Source organism: Muscardinus avellanarius (assembly GCF_963383645.1).
Source record: "Muscardinus avellanarius genome assembly, chromosome: 5".
In the NCBI taxonomy this organism is placed as follows: Eukaryota; Metazoa; Chordata; class Mammalia; order Rodentia; family Gliridae; genus Muscardinus; species Muscardinus avellanarius.
Genome location: NC_137790.1, coordinates 141,530,794 through 141,552,824, shown reverse-complemented (window position 1 = coordinate 141,552,824; position 22,031 = coordinate 141,530,794). Strand labels below are relative to the sequence as shown.

Here is a 22,031-nt window from a genome sequence, read left to right as displayed (position 1 = left end):
GGTCTCCCTGGTTCCAGAACCTGGCCTTGTGCCTGGGATCCTCCTGCCCCAGCCTCCCGGGTAGCTCAGGTGGCAGGCGTGTGCACCGAGCTGGCTTCTCCAGGTTCTGGAGGTGGGAGCATAGGTGGTTGATGCTGGCCCTTCGCCAGGTGGCCTGTGGGTGGGAAGCACAGGGCGAAGGCCCGAGCCGGCTCAGTGGAAGGTGGGCGTTCGCGGCAGAACACTCGGGCGGTGGGCATGGCTTAGAAGCTGTGGGCGTCGGAGTCTGAATCTGCTGCCCTTCTTTTTCAGGCTCTGGGATGGAGCAGGTGTGCCGAGGGTGAGGGCCAGCTGTGGGACCACGACGAGCACTTCCTTCCGTAATAGGACGTCGGCGTGAGTGAGCGGGGCCTGGGCTGAGAATGTCTGCGGGCCAGCCGCCGCGGCTCCCCGTCTGGGGAAGGACCTTCGTCTTCCTCCTCTCTGTGGCTGCGGCGCAGTCCCGCTGGCCCAGTGAGCCCTCGGAGGCCGGCAGGGCCTGGGAGAACCAGCTGGAGGCATCCATGCACTCGGTGCTCTCCGACCTCCACGAGGCCGTGCCCACGGTGGTGGGCATTCCTGATGGCACAGCTGTCGTCGGGCGCTCATTTCGAGTGACCATTCCTACAGATGTAATCGCCTCCAGTGGAGAGAGCGTCAAGGTGAGACTGGCTGTACAGCCGCGTGAGGAAGCATGCCCGTCTGTCATCGTAGTGCTGTTGTGTCTTCCTTTTCCTTCCGAAGCTCCAGAAGCTGAGCTTGCTTCTCTCTCTTGTGGCACTGGGGTTCGAGCCAGGGTGCTCCGCCTCTGCTGAGGTCAGTTCCTGCTCGGCACTCTTGCTTAGGAGAGGCTTGGCCATGATGTCCTGGAGGAGTCCCACACACCTGTCTGGGTGTAGGTCCTCAGGTTAGCTCTGCTCCCACCTTGACTGTCCCCATCAAAAGACCTTTACTCAGTACTCTATATGATGGTTTGGTGTTGATTTGGGGATTTGGTAGAAGGGCCTGCTGTGTGTACGGGAAAAGATCACCTTTCAGAAATCGTGGCATTAAAGCCCCAAATATAGATCTTTTGATTTTGTTTTGTGTGTGGGTTACTGGGGATGGAAGCCAGGGGCATTCTACCTCCGAGCTATACCCCCTGCTCTCTAGTTTTTATTCTTTATTTGGAAACAGGGTCTCACTAAATTGTAGAAGGCCTCACTAAGTTGCTGAGGCTGGCTTCCAACCTGCAGCCCTCCTGTTTCAGCCTCCCAATTACTGGGATTATAAACGTGTGCCAGCTGGGCGCACGCTTGTAATCCCAGTGCTTGGGAGGCTGAGACAGAAGGATCGCACAGGTTCAAAGCCAGCCTTGGCTACTTAGTGAGGTTCTCCACAACTTCGTGAGACTCTGTTTCCAAATAAAGTATAAAATATGTCTGGGAGAAGATGGGGAAAAAAAAATAGGGCAGAGGCTGTAGCTCAGAGGTCAAATGCCCCTGGGTTCCATCCCCACAAAAAAAAAAAAAAAGTTTCCCTCTTCCCCCTCCCATCCCCTCAGATAGGTCACCTTAATTGCTTTTCTGTAGGATCCCTTCTTCATCTAGAGTCTCCTGTTAGCCATTTCTCCCTAGTTTTCGCACTTTAAGGAAAGCATCTGATTTCTTATTTTTTGTGACATTTCACTCTTGTTCTCCTTTGTGGCTGGGCACCCACTGTGTACACACCCATAGTTCTGTAACGCACTCAGCTGCTGAAGGACGTCTTGGCTGGTCCCACAGTTTGCCAATGGTGAACTGTGCACCTATGAACATGGTTCCTCATGCGTTAGTTTGGTATTTTGGTTTTCATTCTTTTTGGTAGATATCCAGGGGTGGTATTGCTGGATCATACGGTAAGTTCTTTTTCCTTCTGAGGATCTTCCATACTGTTTTCCAAAATGGTCGCATTAAGTTGCAGTCCCACCAATAATATATTAGAGCTTCTATTTCTCCACATCCGATCAATTACAGTTTCTTTCTTCCTTGGAAGCCCTTCTTTTAATTTCCACACTGATTCCCACTTACTGAAATTCTGAAGGCCAGAAGGTGAGTGACTTGGACAAGATGATCCACTCATAACCAATTGTTTTAACTGAGGTCATTTGGGTCTGGGAGTCTGCTGAGAGAGGAGGTGAGGCAGGGCAGCTTCTAGTGCTTCCTGGCCACACAGTTGCAGGGACCTGCTGGCCCTTTGCTGTGCAGCAGGCCCTGGTCTCAGCCCTGCCGCATGGCAGGCTCCACCTCGCTGGCTTCAGACCCACTGTGTTTTGTTTTGTTACTTTTTTTTGGTGTGGTACTGAGGTTTGAACTCAGAGGCATTCTATCTCCAAGCTATATTTTCAGTATGATTTTATTTCTTATTTGGAAACAGGGTCTCGCTAGGTTGCCGAGAGCCTCGGGAGACTGAGACGGGGATTTCAGGTTCTCGACCAGCCTCAGCAATTTAGTGAGGCTCTCTGCAACTTAGTCAAGTCCTGTTTCAAAAGAAAAGAAAAGAATAAAATAAGTCTGGTGGTGTAGCTTAGAGGTAGAATGCCCCTGGGTTTCATCCCCAGTACCACCACCAAATACTGGAGCTGGGCATAGTGGCACACACCTGTAATCCCAGTACTTGAGAGGCTGAGGCAGGAGGATCACAGGTTTGAAGGCAGCTTCAGCAAATAGTAAGACTCTCTTCAACCTAGGACTGGGGTTGTATCTTGTAGTTAGAATGCCCCTGTGTTCAGTCCCCAGTGACACACACACAAAACAGAAACATCAAATACTGGGGTCTGATAGGTGGTACACACCTGCAATCCCAGTACTTAGGAGGCTGAGTTAGAAGAATTCCAGAGCCAGCCTCAACAGCTTAGCAAGGCTGTCAGCAACTTAGTGAGGCCCTGTTTCAACATAAAAAATTTAAAAATAGGGCAAGAGGTGTAGCTTGGAGGTAGAATGTCCCTGGATTGGATCCTTAGGACCATACAAAGTAAATCATAAAAACCTGTCAGCTGCTTGCTTAAAATTGTGTGGCCCGGTATCCAGGCATTCTGACCTCGTGGCTCCTGCCACGAGGCTTCGTGGAGCCAGAGGACCCTGTCCAAGGGGCACGTTCATGGTTCGCATGTTCCTGTTTCCGGGTGACACGGGGCTTGCCGTGGAGCCATTTGCTAGCATCCGGTTTGTTTCCTTCCTGCCTGTATGAATTTCCTTCAGCATAACAGCTGGATTTTCAGTTTGAGTATTTCAGGGAAGAGGAAATGGAAGCTGCTAGTTTCTGTGTGTGTGGGTGGTGGGGGTGCTGCTGGGACCTTCCTTCTCTGAGCCACACTGGATCCTGGAGATTGGACTCAGGGGCATTCTACCTCCAAGCTACATCCCTATTTTATTTTAATTTGGAAATGGTCTCTCTAGGTTGATGAGAATCTCATCAACCTGGAGAGACCTGCTATCCTGTCTCAGCCTCCCAAATACTGGGATTACAAGTGTGTGCCACCACTCCTGGCTATTTTTCATTTTGAAATAGGGTTTCTGTGCCAGTCGTCCACAGAGAGGAAAGTTTTGTGCCCCTTTCCCCAAATCTAGGCGGGCCTGCTTACCTCTGCCTGCACCCTCCTGTACGGGCCCCTTGCTTTTCCCTCCTGGCTGACGCCCTCTGTTAGGTCTGGCTGCTTCTTCGGGGGCATTGTGGTCGGGGTGGCTATATTTTTGCAGCTCCATTCTGCAGAGCTCTCCTAGTTCCCAGTGTTGGTGTAAGTTTTTCCTGTTCCCTTCCGAATACTCCGCCATGCCAGATGGTAGTCTGTTAAACAACAGTGGTCGTTCCGCGGGATACACTTTCCCCTCAACTTCTCATTTGATCCCTGAAATTCCAAACTCTGCATCAGTGGCCTTTGTTCCAGTGGCCACTGGAATGTTTTACAGATTAATTTTGACCAGAGTGCCTTGAACTGATACAATATGTGGCAGAGAGACATGTAACAGGCTTGTTCACTAGAGGAATAAAGAGATTGTACTAGGAAAACAGGATTTCATCTGCGCATATTTATCTGTGGGAAGCAGGTCATTTAGTAGCTGATGAGCCTGTGGGAACAGACAAAGGGTTGGGATGGTAGCTCCCCGCGGTGGGCGCTCGCCTCCTTGCGTGCGGCACCGGGTGGATTCCCCTGCGCTGACACATGCACACGCCTTTGTTTTGTTTTGTACAGGGGATTGAACCAGGGGCTTGAGTACATTCTGCCTCCCAGCTCTGCCCTCAGCCCTTTAAATTATCTTTTGTTTTGGAAACAGCTTCTTCCCCTAGGTTGCTGACGGTCTCACTGTGCTGCTGAGGTCGCCCTGGAATCCGAGATCCTCCTGTCTGTTTCAGCCCTCTGTACTGCGATTACGGGCGTGTGCCGCCACACCCAGCGTATTTCTTTTATAATGATGCATTATTGTGGACAGTGTAGAGAGAGAAAGGAAGAGCCTCCGTGGCTTCTGCCCTGGAAATGAACGCTGTCACCATTTTCTGCACTCACGAGGCATCAGTTCCATCTGCACCAGGAGCTCTCCTACACAGACCTGGGGTCACTCTTCTCATATTGTGTGTGGGTACAGAGGAATGAACTCAGGGGCATTCTGTCTAGGAGCCCTAGTTTGTTTTTTATTTTGAAACGGTTTCACCAAGATGCAGTGGGTCTCGCTAAGTTGCTGAGGCTGGCCTTGAACCTGTAGTTCTCCTGACTCAACTTCCCAAGTATTGGGATTACAGGCATATGCCACCATGTCTGGTAATATATAATTTTTTTTTTTTTTTGGTGGTACTGGGGTTCCTGGAAGCCCTTCTACACTCCGGGCTACACTCCCAGACCTATTTCTACATTTTTATTTGGAAACAGGGTCTCCTAAGCCAGTGCGTGCAGCTGGCTTCGAACCTGCGCGATCCTCCTGTCTCTGCCTCCCAAACGCGGGGATTACAAGCGTGCGCCACCACGCCCGGCTAGCCCTTTTTATTTTGAAAGGGTCTCGTTCAGTTGCGAGGCTGGCTTCACGTTTGTGATCCTCCTGTCTCAGCCTCCCGAATGCTGGGATTACAAGTGTGCACCACCACGCGCGGCTCAAGAATGTAACTTTTACTGGTTGCCCAGCATTCGTGTGTGGGGAACACTTGAGATCTGCCAGATACGCTAGTTGGGAGCCCAGAATGTAACTGCTGCCCGTCACCACTGTCCCTCGTCCAGGCTGCCACTTGATCCCCACTTTCCCGGGCCCCTGTGCCTCGCTCCTCAGCTTGTTCTGCACACTGAGGGAAGAGGCATCCTTATGTAAAGATCTTTGTCTACAACTCCAGTCTGTTCAAAATCCCCCGTTACCTAGCCGCTCAGCAGCGAGCCCGTGAGCTCCGGCCGGCCCCCTTCTCGCCGTGTTCCAGCCGCATCAGCTCCTTAGCTTGGTCTGGGCCGACCCGGCTGTGGCTCTTGCCTTTGGTGAGTGTAGTCACCTTGTTCAGCCGGCTCAGGTGTCCTCTGAGGTGCTGGAGCCCTTTCTCTCTAACCTGGGGAAAGCATCCTTTCTGCGACACCTGACTTATTTTCCAATTTCTGCCCTTGAAATTCTTGTTTTTTATTAGCTTTGTCACGTAGTAGACACTTAAATGTTTGTGGGCTGGGAGAAGGAGCGAACACTCCTCATCCCTGCAAAGCCCCACTGGATGCCCAAGCTCGCCTGGCTGCACCCGGCCGGCCTGTCGAGCAGCTGGAGCCTCAGCTCCCTGCTGCCTCACCCTGGGCTGAGCTCTGAGTCTGTGACACACACTGCCAAACTTTTGTATCTGTAATGAATTGTCACTCGTTTTTTTCTTTTTCTTTTCCTGATCAGTAATTACCTCTAACCTAAATAGCCTATTCGCAAAGTAGATAAAAAAGAAATTGACCAAATAGGCATGGGAGGAATTATGTAAACTATCTGGGGAAAGAGGAGGGCTGTAAGAACACTAAAGCCTTCAAAAAATAACTCTCTGGCATATGCCACTTTGCTAACAGCTGATGATGTGAGATGTACATGCCAACTTAGAAGCACAAATTACAGTAGGTTAGAGTATCTGTTCTTTTCTATAGTTTATTAAATTTATTAATTTACTTAGCCTTTATATATTAAAGTCAACTAATTTCCAGGATTGTGAAGTAGTTTTCCATTACGTTTAACATAGGGAGCCAAGATGCTGAACGTGCCATTGCCCAAAAGAAAAACATTCAGGGCATTCTGCTTGAAATGCTTAGGGCCAGCACACCGCCTCATCTTGTCAGGAGCCCTGTGACCCATTCCTTGTGGCACACGCCTGTGATCCCAGGGCTTGGGAGGCTGAGACAGGAGGACCGCGGGTTCTAGGCCAGCCTCAGCAACTTAGCCAGACCCTGATTTTTTTTTTTTTTTTGCTTTATTTTTGTTTGTTTTGGTGGTACTGGGGTGGAACCCAGGGGCTTTTCTACCTCCCGGCTATACTCTCAGACCTTTTTTTTTTTTTTTTTTTTTTTTTTTTGTGGTACTGGAGTGGAACCCAGAGGCTTTCTATCTCCGGGCTATACTCCCAGACCTATTTTATATTTTATTTGGAAGCAGGGTCTCACTAAGTTGCTGAGAGCCTCACTGAGTAGCTGAGGCTGGCTTGGAACCTGTGGGATCCTCCTGTCTCTGCCTCTGAAGCACTTGAGACCCTGTTTTAAAATAAAAATAAAATAGGACTAGGGTGTAGCTCAGAGGCAGAGTGCCCCGGGCTCAGTCTCCAATGCTGAAGAAAATGACTGATCTCACAGCAACCTCATGGACGCCAGGCTGCGTAACTTGCTGAGCATTCCGCAGCTGCCCCGCCTGCAGCAGCGGTGGCACTGGTGGCTGTGGCCGCCCGTCATGGAGTCACAGAGGGCCCTAGCTGCAGAGCCTGCATGGCAGCCAGCGGGAGGTGGCTTGGCGGTGAGGAGAGGCTGTTCACAAGTCCCTGTGCCCCCAGTGCCTCAGACGCCTCACCGTGGCGGTTGGAGCCTGTGAGCATGGCTTTGCAGCCCGCTCCCTTCGGCCTCCCTGCCTGCAGACAATGTGGACTGTCCCTGGCCCAGATGCCAGCAGGCTGGGAGCAGCCCTTCCTGGGACTTGCTCTCAGCTGCTGGCACGGGCCCCCAGTTGTTCCCCCAAGAACAATGCATGCTCTTTCTGGCCAGGAAGAGGAGTTCATGAAAGGAGCGTTTCTCTGGGTTCTTGAGAGCTTTGTGGCAGAGCCGCCTGCGTGAGTGGAGCCCTGCTTCTTCCTGCCTCAAGTGGGTGTTCCCTGCTCTCAATGGGCCCCTTGTGAGCGCGCGCACCGGGAAATGTGGGCTGGCGAGGCAGGCATCCTGGGGGGTGGGCCAGCAGAACGGCATTTGCCCAGGCTCATCAGCTTGAGTACTACTGAAAATAGGGGCTTTTGGGTTAGACGCGGGGAAAATACTGACAGGAACTAGACGAGAGCACGACAAAATGAAAATGGGTGATATCAGGGCTTGGGAGGGAAGGGCTGATTCAAAGAACTTTATTAGTCTGTAACTATATTTAGCTAGCTGCCCCTTCTGGAGGGAAAATATTAGATTTTGTTTTTTGATGAGGACGGTTAACATGAGATAAAGTGTTTTGTAGTTCAGACCAGAAGGGCCCTGGCTGCACTCCAGGAGGATTCTCAGCTTGTGGCCTTGGCCTTGGCGGGAGGAGCTGCTTGTGGCTTTGACACTGTGTCTATAAGCCGACTAGTGGGTAAGCCCCTCTTACCCAAAATCCAATTCTGACCATAAAAGAGCAGATAAAAACCTCAGGAGGCCGGGCGTGGTGGCGCACGCTTGTAATCCCCGCGCTTGGGAGGCAGAGACAGGAGGATCGTGCGGGTTCGAAGCCAGCCGCGCACACTGGCTTAGGAGACCCTGTTTCCAAATAAAAATGTAAAAAAATAGGTCTGGGAGTATAGCCCGGAGGTAGAAGGGCTTCCAGGAACCCCAGTACCACCAAAAAAAAACAAACAAAAAACCTCAGGAGGAGTTGGGCGTGCTGGTGCACGCTTTTCTTCTTTTTTGTGTGTGTGTCTGTTACTGGGGGTGGAACCCAGGGGCTTTTCTACCTCCAGGCTATACTCTCAGACCTATTTTATATTTTATTTGGAAACAGGGTCTCACTAAGTTGCTGAGATCCTCACTAAGTAGCTGAGGCTGGCTTCGAACCTGTGAGATCCTCCTGTCTCAGCCTCCCAAGCGCTGGGATTACAAGCGTGCGCCATCACGCCCAGCTGGTGCACACTTTCAATCCCAGAATATGGGAGGTGGAGACCAGTCAATGAGACCCTGTTTCAAAATAAAGAATAAAAAATAGGGCTGGGGTGCCAGGCGTGGTGGCACATGCTTGTAATCCCAGCTTTCCGGAGGCTGCCTGAGACTGGAGGATTGTGGTTCACAGATAGCCTCAGCTACTTAGTGAAGCCCTCCTCAACTTAGTGAGACCCTGTTTCAAAATAAAGAATTAAAAAAAAAAATAGGGCAGGGGATGTAGTTCAGAGGTCGAATGACCCTGGTTTTCATCCCTAGATGCGTAAAAAAAAAAAAATAGGGCTGCAGCCAGGCATGGTAGAGCACAAATACAAGCATTCGGAGGGTGGAGACTAGAGGGTCACGGTTTCTGGACAGCCTCTGCTACTTAGGGAGGCCCTTCGCCACTCAGTGAGACCTTGTTTCAAGAAATAAAAGACTAAAAAATATGGCTGGGAGTGTAGCTCAGAGGTAGAATGCCTCTGGGTTCTATCCCCAGTGTCACCAAAAAAATAAAATAAAAACAAACCTCAGAAAGAGCCAGGCGTGGTGGCGCACACTTGTAATACCAGCACTCGGGAGGCTGCGTCAGGAGGATTGCGTTCGCAGACAGACTCTGCTACCTAGTGAGGCCCTTTGCAACTCAGTGACACCCTGTTTCTTTTTTTTGGTGGTACTGGGGTTCCTGGAAGCCCTTCTACCTCCGGGCTACACTCCCAGACCTATTTCATACTTTTTTTTTAATTTTTGGAAACAGGGTCTCTTAAGCCAGCGCGGCTGGCTTCGAACCTGCACAATCCTCCTATCTCTGCCTCCCAAGCTCCGGGATTACAAGCGTGCGCCACCACGCCCGGCTGAGACCCTGTTTCAAAATTAAAAAAAATAAGGCTGGGGGTGCCCCAAGTACCGGGATTACAGGCGTGTGCTGCCATACCTGGCTCAGGTTGAACACCTATCTTGTAAGTAGAGCATGGCCAGGGTTCCAGCACCATGAGGGTCCGGAATCTGCAGCAGGGATCTCTCACCTGGACAGGGTGGAAAGTCTTGGCTCTATTTTTCAGATATTGCTTGCTTCAAGTTTATAAAACATTGGGTGGATAAATTGTGAAATAATTTGTTCTCAGTCAAAATAAAACTACCCCCACCCCGTTTATTCCATAACAAATGTTTGGTTAGCAGAACTTTGTGTGTGGTGTTGGCGATCGAATCCAGAGTTTCTGCCTCTCAGCTACCCCGGACGTTTTTATTCATTTACTTTGAAATAGGGTCTCACTGAATTGCCGAAGCTGACCGCAAACCTAGGGTCCTCCTTTCTCAGCTTCCCAGGCTCGCGCCCCCACGCCTCTTTGACTTGGACAATGGCTGTTGGGATTGGCTACTGGGAAGACTGGAAGCTTGCTGAGTTTTGTGGTGAAAAGTGCCAGGCTGCTCTCCGCCACCCTGCTGCAGCACACGCTGGGTGGAGCTGCCTGGCTGAGTGCTGGGTTTTGCCAGCTAGTGGGCTTCCTCCTCTGGGCCTCCTGGGCTTTCCTGGCCTGCCTGGTGCTGCGCTGGTGCTGCTCCGCGGTGTGATGTGTCTCAGGCCTTCCTTGTTGGGGTACCTCCTCCCACCCTCTCCCTCCAGCAGAGCTCCCATCCCATTAGTGGTCGTTGGGATGGAGTGGGGTCAAGACACTCCTCACTCGCCGGGGCCACACACTGGCCATGCTCCGCCTCGTGGGACCTTGTGTTCCTGCTCCACCGGCGAGATGGCGAGACAGCGAGATGGGGAGATGGCTCGTGTTCTGGGGGCGCTCCATTTGCATCACATGTTTTGGTCCTGGGGATTGAACCCAGAGGCACATTATCGCCAAGCTTCAACCAGCCCGCCTGCCTGCCTGCCTGCCTGCCTGCCTGCCTGCCTGCCTGCCTTCCTTCCTTCCTTCCTTCCTTCCTTCCTTCCTTCCTTCCTTCCTTCCTTCTTTTCTGGATCTGGGGATGGAACCCAGGGGCATTTGACCTCCAAGCCACATAACCTGCCCTATTTTTATTCTTTATTTTGAAACAGGGTCTCACTGAGGCTGTCCGTGAACCGCGATCCTCCGGTTTCAGCCTCCCGAATGCTGGGATTACAAGCGTGTGCCACCACGCCTGGCCCGACTTTATTTCTTACTTGGAAACGGTCTCACTAAATTGCCAAGGCTGGCTTTGAACCTGCAGTCTTTCTCTCTCAGTCTCTCAAGTACTGGGATTACAAGTGTGTGCCACCATAACCGGCTACTTTTTTTTTTTTTTTAATAGATAAGAACATTTATCCTTTGCTTTATGTGTTTACATATGGGCATGGAAATTTTCATATTTAACGTAAGTGAACTGGGAAAAAAAGTATAGGTTTGTTTTTTTGTGGTACTGGGGGTAGAATCCAGGGGCTTTCTACCTCCAGGCTATACCCCAGCCCTATTTTTATAATTTATTTGGAAACAAGGTCTCACTAAATTGTAGAGGGCCTCACTAAGTAGCTGAGGCTGGATTTGAACCTGTGTGATCCTCCTGTCTCAGCCTCCCAAGTGCTGGGGTTACAAGTGTGCGCCACCACACTCAGCTAAAGTATAGGTTTTTTAGGCATTCTTTTTTTTTTCTTTAAGTTTTTGTTTTGAAAACAGGGTCTCCAGCCGGGCGTGGTGGCGCACGCTTGTAATCCCCGCGCTTGGGAGGCGGAGACAGGAGGATCGCGCAGGTTCCAAGCTAGCCGCGCTGGCTTAAGAGACCCTGTTTCCAAATATTAAAAAAAAAGTATAAAAATAGGTCTGAGCGTGTAGTCCGGAGGTAGAAGGGCTTCCAGGAACCCCAGAACCACCAAAAAAAAAAAAAAAAAAAAAAAGGAAAAGAAAAAAAAAAGAAAACAGGGTCTCCATAGAGTGCTAAAGAGTCTTGATACACTGCTGAAACTGGTTTCAAACCTTCCATCCTCCTGTCCCAAGTGCTGGGATTGCAGACCCAGCTTAGCCAAAATGTTTTAAATTAAAAAAAATTTTTTTTAGCTGAAAACTATTATAAAGGAAAAACATATTTAGCATTTCATGGACTTGGAAGACACTCATAGTTACAGATGCTGTAGCATTTCTACTTTTGACGGTGACTGGTAGGGTGGATTCTTTGTGGTGCATTGATTAGCTGCTGTTCTTAGAGTGGATGGCATGTGCTGCTGTCACAAAAGAAACTATTCATAGACCTCTCTGAATGGCTCAGAGCAGTCAGGAGTGACCCTGTAATAATGATGGTAGCAGTGTCACCTGGCTTCTCAGGAGCTTTTGCTGGAGATTGGAAGCCTGTCTGAACCAGTTTAAAGGGGGAAAGTTAAATCTTGGGTTAAAGCCGGGGGTGGTGGCACATGCTTGTAATCCCTGTGCTTGGGAGGCTGAGACAGGAGGATCACACAGGTTCGAAGCCAGCCTCAGCTACTTAGTGAGGCTCTTGGCAACTTAGCGAGACCCTGTTTCCAAATAAAATATAAAATAGGTCTGGGAATGTAGCCCGGAGGTAGAAAGCCTCTGGGTTCCACCCCCAGTACCACCAAAAACAAACAAACAAACAAACAAATAAAAACAAAAGTAAAGTCTTGGATGCTGCCTGGACACCCAGGTCCTGGCTGGGAATCCTGGGATTTCCTCTGTAGTCACTGGGTTCCTTTAGGAAGGAAGCAGCCCAGGAAAGCACAGCTTCTGGGAAGCCTTCATTTTCTTGCCACAGAAGGAACCATTTGAGTGTCTGTTGACAAGCAGTGTCCAGGCTGTCCAAGGAAATGTGCTTGTGTTGAGGACACAGTGTGTTAGGGTTTGAATAGGACAGTGAGGCTGGAAGCAGGGAATGGGTGTTGTGCTGGGACTACAGGGGTGGGTATTTCACAGAGGCAGGAGGAGCCCAGACAGGACCCATTTGTCAGCATGTTAGAAATGGATTTTAGGGAAGCTGCAAATAAAAAAAAAAAAACAAACATATGAAACCAAAGTAACTGGGCAAGGCGGTTACTTCTGCACAGAGGGTGCGTAAGCGGGGAGGCATCCGCACAGCTTTTTTTTTTTTTTTTTTTTTTTTTTTTTTTCGGTACTGGGGATAGACCCAGGGGCATTCTACCTCCAAGCTATACCCCAGCCATGTTTTTTTATTTTTTATTTTTTTGGTGGTACTGGGGTTCCTAGAAATCCTTCTACCTCCAGGCTACACTCAGACCCATTTATATTTTTATTTGGAAACAGGGTCTCTTAAGCCAGGGAGGCTGGCTTTGAACCTGCACGATCCTCCCGTCTCCGCCTCCCAAGCATGGGGATTACAAGTGTGTGCCACCACGGCTGGCCATTATTCTTTATTTTGAAATAGGGTCTCACTGAGTTGCAAAGGACCTCACTAAGTAGCTGAGGCTGGCTTCAAACCTGGCGACCCTCAGGTGTCCGCCTCCCAAGTGAGGGGATTACAAGTGTGTGTCACCACGCCCTGCTCCACCCAGCCTTTTATTCCTTCTTGTAGAGCCACTACGCAGTTCCCCGTGGCTAAAGTATGGCTTTTGCAATGTAAACCGGTTGGCTAGTCTTCACGGGGCAGATTTTATACAAGAAGAAACATGAAACCAGCATCTGGGAGTGGGACACACAGACGATGTGACAAAATGGAGCCGGCGTGGTGGCCCATGTGATCCCAGGACTTGGGAGGCCAGGACAGGATCACAGACTCAACGCAGTCTCAGCAAGTAGTGAGGCTCTGGTCAACTTAGTAAGACCCTATTTCCAAATAAGAAATAAAATAGGGCTGGGGGCACAGCCCAGAGGTAGAATGTTTCTGGGTTCAATCATCTTACCATAAAAGAAATTAAGTAACAAAATGGAGCTGCGCTGGTGGGCATGCTGTGATCCCAGGACTGGGAGGCTGAGACAGGATGGAAGGTTCACAGCCAGCCTCACTACTTAATGAGGCCCTCTGTAACTTAGACCCTGTTTCAAAATAAAGAATAAAACATCGCACAGCACTGGGGGTATAGCTCAGAGGTAGAATGCCCCTAGGTTCAATCCCCAGAACCGCAAAAGAAAGAAAAGAAAAGAGGGCTGGGAAGCCAGGTGTGAGCCAGGTGTGGTGCACGCTTGTAATCTCAGTACTTCAAGCCAGCCTCAGCACTTAGTGAGGCTCTCAGCAGCTTAGTGAGACCTTGTTTCCAAATAAAATATAAGCTGGGCATGGTGGCGCACGCTTGTAATCCCCGCGCTTGGGAGGCTGAGACAGGAGGATCGCGCAGGTTCGAAGCCAGCCTCAGCTACTTAGTGAGGCTCTCAGCAGCTTAGTGAGACCCTGTTTCCAAATAAAATATAAAAAAAGATCTGGGAGTATAGCCCGGAGGTAGAAAGCCCCTGGGTTCTACCCCCAGTACCACCCAAAAACATAACAAAAAAAATCAAATAAAATATAAAATAGCTTAATGAGACATTGTTTTCAAATAAAATAGGTCTGGGAGTATAGCCCAGAGGTAGAAAGCCCCTGGGTTCCACTCCCATTACCAAAAAAGAAAAGAAAAGGCTGGGGAATAACTCGGAGGTAGAATATGTCTGGGTTCAATCCCCAGTACTTAAAAAAGGAATCCTACCAGTTTCTGCGTGATCTTTTAACTTCGATTGGAAAGGTTGCCTCCCTCCCTTCCGTTCTCTTTCTTTTCTCTTTCTTTCTTTCTTTCTTTCTTTCTTTCTTTCTTTCTTTCTTTCTTTCTTTCTTTCTTTCTTTCTTTCTAACAGTACTGGGGATGGAACCCAGGGGCCTTCTAAGACCTCCAGGCTACACTCCCAGACCTATTTTATATTTTTTATTTGGAAAAAGGGTCTCTTAAGCCAGCTGAGGTTGGCTTCAAACCTGTTGATCCTCCTGTCTCCGCCTCCCAAGCGCGTGGATTACAAGTGCGCGCCACTATTCCCAGCCTGCTCCCTTTCTTATAGAAGATGTTGGCCGGGCGTGGTGGGCACGCTTGTAATCCCCGCGCTTGGGAGGCAGAGACAGGAGGATCGCGCAGGTTCGAAGCCAGCTGCGTGTGCTGGCTTAGGAGACCCTGTTTCCAAATAAAAATGTAAAAATAGGTCTGGGAGTGTAGCCCGGAGGTAGAAGGGCTTCCAGGAACCCCAGTACCACCAAAAAAAAAAAAAAAAAAAAAAAAAACCGAAGATGTTGAAGGTTTTATGCAGTGTTCGCAGGATGCTCTAAGTATTACTGGTTCTGTAGTTGTGGACTTCCTCGCTGAAGGACAGCGGGGAGACGCTCTTGGGCAGAATGCGGCTGAGCTCCGGGGCTCTCTGTCCAGGGCAGGAGGGCCCCCTTTAGTTTCCCACACCTCACAGACTACAGAACCTTCTTTGAGAGATACCAGGGTTTCTTGAGAGCCTTTTTATTACTGTTAGTATTTTTAGAGGTGTATACCCCCCAGCCCTTTAATTATTTTATTTTGAAAAAATCTTGCTAAGTTGCTGATGTTGGCCTTAAACTTGTGATCCTCCTGCCTCCGTCTCCCAAGTGCTGAAATTATAGGCATGTACCTTTACACCTAGTCTCGAGTTGTTTTTTTTTCCCTTCAGTACTGGGATGGAACTCATCCCTAGTACTGGGGGATGGAATCTACCTCCGACCCTATTTTTTATTCTTTTATTTTTAAATGGGGTCTCGCTAAGTAGCTGAGGCTGGCCTCAAACCTGCAAACCTCCTTTCTCAGCCTCCCAAGTACTAGGATTACAAGCGCGCACCACACCTGGCTTGAGATATAAACACTTATCTAGCTTAGTTGATCCTAGACTCTGCTGTCCTGGGTAGCAGTTTTCCTTGAGGTGTGAGAAACAGGGTTAATTTAGACATTGGATACCACTGACTGTATATGCTACACAAATAGACTCCACTACCCTGAGTACCATGAGTAGATTATAAAGTGGGCTGTTGGGACACTGGGCTCTCGCTCGAACTTGGCCATGTAGGAGGAGGGCAGCCAGCCAGGCGTGGTGGCACGCGCTTGTAATCCCAGCATTTGGGAGGTCGAGACAAGAGGATTGTGTATTCGTGGATAGTTTCAACTACTTAGGCCCTTCGCAACTTGGTTGAGACCCTGTGTCAAAAATAAAAAGGCTAAAAAATAGGGCTGCAAGTGTAGCTCGGAGGTAGAATGTCTCTGGGTTCCATCCCCAGTACTGGAAGAAAAAAAAAGCAGGGCAGCCAGGCCAGGCGCGCGACTGGAGTAAAGTGGTGTGCCTGTTGAGGGCAGGAGGCACGGGGCTGGGATGAGGCACTCGCTGGGTCCTGCAGGCTGCCCCCGGGGCAGGGGAGGCAGAGCGTGTTGCTGGTATCAAAGGCCACAGCATTACTGAGCTCTGCCTTGCTGCCTGTCTGGAGTGAAACGTGTTTGATTGCGTGGCCCATCTGCATCCAGGCAGGCGAGGCTGGCTGTGGCTCCTGGGGAGGAGCTGGCTGCCCCACTAGGCATTTGAGTGGCTCTTCGAGCCTTCCTCAGCCGGGCTGGTCGTGTTTGGGCGGCGCTGGCGGCGGCACTGGCACTCATGCTTGCGTCTCTTCTAGGTATCAGCAGCGGGGAAGGAGGCTTTGCCTTCTTGGTTGCACTGGGACCCGCAGAGCCGCACCCTGGAGGGCCTCCCCCTCGACACGGATAAGGGCGTGCACTACATCTCAGTGAGCGCTGCTCGCCTGGGGGCCAACGGGAGCCACGTGCCCCAGGCCTCCAGCGTGTTCTCCATCGAGGTCTACCCCGAAGACCACAGCGAGCTGCCGTCCGTGCGGGCTGCCTTGCCTGATGCCGGGGAGATGGTGTCCTCGGCCTGTGCTGCTGACGAGCCGGTGACTGTCCTGACGGTGATTCTGGATGCCGACCTCACCAAGATGGCCCCGGAGCAGAGGGTCGAGCTCCTGAAGAGGATGCGGCGCTTCTCGGGCGTGGGGCTACACAGCATGAAGCTGGTGCCCGTCGTCAACAACAGGCTGTTTGACATGTCTGCCTTCATGGCTGGCCCAGGAAACGCAAAGAAGGTGGTGGAGAACGGGGCTCTGCTCTCCTGGAAGCTGGGCTGCTCCCTGAACCAGAATAGTGTGCCTGACATTCATGGCGTGGAAGCCCCTGCCAGGGAGGGCACCATGTCTGCCCAGCTGGGCTACCCGGTAGTGGGTTGGCACATTGCCAATAAGAAGCCCCCTCTCCCCAAGCGGATCCGGAGGCAGATACACGCCACGCCCACGCCCGTCACTGCCATTGGGCCCCCGACCACAGCCATCCAGGAGCCGCCGTCCCGGGTAGTGCCCACACCCACCTCTCCAGCCATTGCTCCTCCTACAGACACCATGGCTCCTCCAGTTCGGGACCCTGTCCCTGGGAAGCCCACAGTCACCATCCGGACCCGCGGTGCCATTGTTCAGACCCCGACCCTGGGCCCGATCCAGCCCACGCGGGTCTCAGAAGCGGGCACCACCGCTCCCGGCCAGATCCGCCCCACAGTGACCATTCCTGGCTACGTGGAGCCCACGGCAGTTGCCACTCCTCCTGCAGCGACTACCAAGAAGCCACGCGTGTCCACACCCAAGCCAGCCACGCCTTCCACCGATGCCTCAGCCACCACCACGCGCAGGCCGACCAAGAAGCCCCGGACGCCCCGGCCAGCGCCCCGGGGCACCACCAAAGCTCCCATCACCAGGTTGGAGACGGCTTCCCCACCGACCCGCCTCCGCACCACCACCAGTGGGGTGGCCCGCGGCGGGGAGCCCAACCAGCGTCCCGAGCTCAAGAACCACATCGACAAGGTGGATGCCTGGGTGGGCACCTACTTTGAGGTGAAGATCCCCGCGGACACCTTCTACGACAACGAGGACACCACCACTGACAAGCTGAAGCTGACGCTGAAGCTGCGGGAGCAGCAGCCGGTGGGCGAGAAGTCCTGGGTGCAGTTCAACAGCAACAGCCAGCTCATGTACGGCCTGCCGGACGGCAGCCACGTGGGCAAGCACGAGTACTTCATGCACGCCACGGACAAGGGCGGCCTGTCCGCCGTGGACGCCTTCGAGATCCACGTGCACAGGCGCCCCCAGGGAGACAAGGCGCCCGCGAGGTTCAAGGCGAAGCTTGTGGGCGACCCGGCGTCCGTGGTGAGCGACATCCACAAGAAGATCGCCTTGGTGAAGAAGCTGGCCTTCGCCTTCGGGGACCGCAACTGCAGCACGGTCACGCTGCAGAACATCACCCGGGGCTCCATCGAGGTGGAGTGGACCAACAACACGCTGCCGCTGGAGCCCTGCCCGAAGGAGCAGGTCACTGCGCTGAGCCGGAGGATCGCTGAGGACACTGGCAGGCCGCGGCCGGCCTTCTCCAGCGCCCTGGAGCCCGAGTTCAAGGCTCTGAGCGTCGCGGTGACGGGCTCCGGCAGCTGCCGGCACCTGCAGTTCATCCCCGTGGCCCCACCCAGGAGAGTGCCCTCCCAGGCGCCCACCACCGAGGTGCCAGACCGGGACCCCGAGAAGAGCAGCGAGGACGACGTCTACCTGCACACCGTCATTCCGGCCGTCGTGGTGGCGGCCATCCTACTCATTGCCGGCATCATTGCCATGATCTGCTACCGCAAGAAGCGGAAGGGCAAGCTCACCCTTGAGGACCAGGCCACCTTCATCAAGAAGGGGGTGCCTATCATCTTCGCCGATGAGCTGGACGACTCCAAGCCCCCGCCCTCCTCCAGCATGCCGCTCATCCTGCAGGAGGAGAAGGCTCCCCTGCCCCCTCCCGAGTACCCCAACCAGACCGCGCCCGAGACCACGCCTCTGAACCAGGACTCCGTGGGAGAGTACACGCCCCTGCGGGACGAGGATCCCAACGCGCCTCCCTACCAGCCGCCCCCCCCCTTCACAGCCCCCCTGGAGGGCAAGGGCTCCCGGCCCAAGAACATGACCCCGTACCGGTCACCCCCGCCCTACGTCCCCCCGTAACCCACAAGCGCCTGGGTGGAGGCAGGGCTGGGGCAGGGCCTGGGGCGGTGACCTGCAGGCCATCGCCGCGGCAGCCACCGCTGACCTAGCACACTGACACGCAGGGCCTGGACAAGCCCGCCCTCTGGTCCTCCCCAACCCCGAAGCAACTCTAGAGACTTTGGGGTCTTTTTTATTTTTATTTTTTGCCTAACAGCTTTTTGTTTGTTCATAGAGAATCCTTGGCTGCGTTACGTGCTGGCTGGCCCTGGAAGCGCTGTGGCGTCGTGGTGGGCGGAGGGAGCAGGAGGCGTGAATGAACCGCAGGCAGTGCTGGGCCCCAGCTCTGCGTTTTGCCTTTAACACTAACTGTACTGTTTTTTCTATTCACGTGTGTCTAGCTGCAGGATGTAACATGGAAAACCGTAGCTAAAGATTAAATTCAAAGGACTTTGAGAAGTTAAGGTTAAGTTTTTACATTTAATCTGCTGTTTACCTAAACTTGTACGTATGTATACTTTTTGGGTGGGTATGGGGAATTGCTTTGCTAAAAATAAGCTCCCAGGGTGTTTCCAACCTAGAGAAGACCAAGGGACAGTATTTTTTATCAAAGGAATCCTATTTTTTCACACTGAGTCAACTTGGTTGCTCTGCTATCCCAGAGCCTGACTGGGGCCCTCTGGCCCTGGCTCAGGGGCCAGGGCCCTGGTGCTGGGTTTGCCGTCCTGTCCAATCCTGCTGTGGCCAGGGGCTGGGAGCTGGAGGGCCCCTGGGCCAGGGACAGCCCCGCCTCCGCCCCATGCACGCCCAGGGCCTTCGTTTCCGTGGGAGTCCATGGAAAAGGGACCCCCAACCTAGGTGCTCCAAGCTGGGCCAGCTGCTCGTGGGCACCTGGGCGGTGGAGGGACTCGACCGCGGCAGCCTGGTTTTTCCCCTCTTCTGGTGTGTGTCCCCCAAAAGGAGTGTCACGGTTTCTGAAACACTGGGTGGGGCACATTGTGAAGATGCAGTCTTTTTATGTCACGTGATGCTGTCCTCACCTGACCCCGGCCACTTGTCCCCACAGTCGGTCCGCCCCGTCCCTTTCTCTGGCACTCCAGTCCCAGGCCTCGGGCCTGAAGGCCTGGGAAGGTCTGGTGGCTGGGGAGGAGTGCCAGCGATAGTTCATAGTCAAAATCTGTGGGCTCTCAAAGCTAATTTTTTACTAAAGTTTTTATACAACCTCAAATTGTTTTATTAAAAAAAAATTTAAAATGGTGATGCTTACAGCAGTTTGTACAAGCTCTTAGTGTTGATTCCATGGCACTGACCGCTTTGCTCATTTTAACCCCCTTCCTAACCATTTAAGTTCTGGGATTACACTAGGCCTTCTTTTGCCTTTTTAGCAGAACGTCCGTCCGTCCATCTGCATCTCTGTCCCATGACTCAGGGGCATCCGCTCTGCTTCGATTCTCCTCCTTTGGAAGAAACCATTTTGAGCATGACTTTTCTTGATGTCTGAGTTATTTTGGGTACTTTTAGGGAGGAATGCCTTTTGCAATAACGTATCCCTTCCGTGATTGCGGGTGGGTGGGTGGACCCAGGCTCCCTTTGCACACAGGAGCAGCTAAATCCTAAGCCATATCGACTGTTCTGCAGAGGACTGGAGGGGAAGGTGGGCAGGGATGGTCTCCATTCTGCTCTTGCCCAGGGCACTTCCCCTCGCGCCCTCTGGGTGGGGTGTGGATGAGGACACGGGGGCGGTGCTGGCTGACCCTCGCCTCCAAGCTGGAGGGTCCCCGATGCCCTAGAGTCAGGAGCAGAGTGGGATCTGACCTGCTGAGATTATTTCTGATGACCTCGTCAAGAAAAATAGAGTTCCCAGTTCCAGGTGAGGCCTTCCAGATAGCTCCGTTGCCCCAGCAACCCCGCCATCAGGCCTTGCCTCGCAGCAGCTCTGGCCCAGAGTGGCCTGTTGCCATAGCAACTGGGCAGTGAAGGAGCACAGCAACAATGCCTTGCAGGCAGCCTCCTGCACAGCGCCAGCGAGGCCGCCGAGGCGAGGCGGAGCCAGGCTCACAGTCAGGTGTTCACCAACCAACCACTGACGTGTTTGCTTTCCTTCTATATGATTTTAAGATGTGTTTTCTGCATTCTGTATAGAAACATATCAGACTAAATAAAAGCAGTGTCTTTATTACAATGCCAGTGTCCCTGAGCGTGTTTGCCTGGCCTCTCACGGTTTCCACATGAGTGGTAGAGACGCATGTGTCAGAGAAAAGTAAAGCTGGCAGGCCCGCTCAGGAGCCTTAACCGTTCTGTGCCTCTGGGCTGCTGAATGCTTGTCCTAGATGCGCTGCCAACATGTCTGCCCTCCCCTGCACTCCTGCCTGAGCCACCCGAGACAAGTCTCCCTCCAGCTCCTGGGGGCAGGTGGTGGGAAGGCCCCGGCTGCAGCTCTTGCACCCCAGCCTGTGGCCTCGGACCGTCCGCCCCCTGGCTGTCTCAAGGTAGGTTAGCATTGGCCTTGGGGAGATAGAAAGTGGCGAGCAAGGAGCCGGGCGTGGTGGGCACACTGGTCATCCCAGCATCCGGGAGGCTGAGACCTGAGGATCGCTGTTCACAGGACAGCCTCAGCTACTCAGTGAGGCCCTCCGCAACTCAGTGAGACCGTTTCAAAATAAAGAATAAGAAATAGGGCTGGGGGTGTAGCTCAGAGGTCGAATGCCCCTGGGTTCCATCCCCAGACCCGCAAAAAAAAACAACAATGGGGCGAACAACCTGGGCACGTTGGCACATGCCTGTAATCCCAGCTACTCGGGAGGCAGAGGCAGGAGGATTGCAGATTCAAGGCCAGCCTCAGCAGTTTAATGAGTGTAGCTCTGAAATAGAATTCCCCTGGGTTCAGTTCCTAGTACAGCAAGACACCCCCAAAGTGGCGGAGGAGGTGGGGGCGTTTCTAGCCTAGGCCGTCCTGCCGGGGGCTCCGTGTTCTGGGTCGCAAGCCTAAGCCAGGCTTGACTGGCCAGCCGGGTAGGATGTGCAGGCCCAGTGCCCAGCATGGTCGGATGGGTGCTTCTGGGACACCGCTCAATATGTGAGAGGCAGATTCAGCAGCTACATCTCCAGGAAAGCTGGTGCCTCTGGGCTCCTGTTTGTCCCCACAGCTCCTTACTACCTACCCCTGCGGCTCCACGTGTTCCTCTGCTCACACCACAGATGGCACCGAGAGCCTGTGGAGTTGTTGAAGGTCAAACCGCTACTCGCTGGAGCCTGAGCCAGGCCTGGGGGTGCCAGAAAGGGCTGGCCCATCACCGTGCCAGGGACAGCCTCCGCCCTAGGCCCAGCAGGGCCTGGGAGTGAGCCTGCCTTGCTCTCCTCACCTCAGGGACTTCTGCTTAACGTCTAACTCAACTCTCCTGAACCTGAGTAAGAATGCCTCTGGAGGGAGTAGGAAGGCCTGCAGCATAGAAGAGAAACCGCAAAGACTTCTGGCCTCTGCTGGGCGCAGTAGCGCACACCTCTAATCCCAGTACTCAAGGACTGCTGTGTGAGGACAGCCTCAGAAAGTAGACTCATCAACCTAGCAAGCCACTTAAAAAATAAAAAAGGATAGCCGGGCATAGTGCCGCATGCTTATAATCTCAGCACTTGGGAGACAGGAGGATCGCAGGTTTGAGGACAACCTCAACAAATAGGCACATCTAGTCTAAAATAAAATAGAGCTGGTGTGCTGGCACGTGTTTATAATCCCAGCACTGGGAGGCTGAGACAGGAGGATCTT

At 52.6% G+C, this 22,031-nt stretch overlaps 1 protein-coding gene across 1 annotated transcript; it reads left to right on the top strand.

The window, feature by feature from the left end:
• Positions 1–401: 401 nt before the first annotated feature.
• On the top strand, positions 402–18,289 carry DAG1 (dystroglycan 1; the record flags this gene model as incomplete). Its single annotated transcript, XM_080696823.1, has 2 exons — positions 402–680; positions 15,887–18,289. 2 exons carry the CDS (start codon positions 402–404, stop codon positions 18,287–18,289), a joined length of 2,682 nt encoding a protein of 893 aa, XP_080552949.1.
• Positions 18,290–22,031: the final 3,742 nt, after the last annotated feature.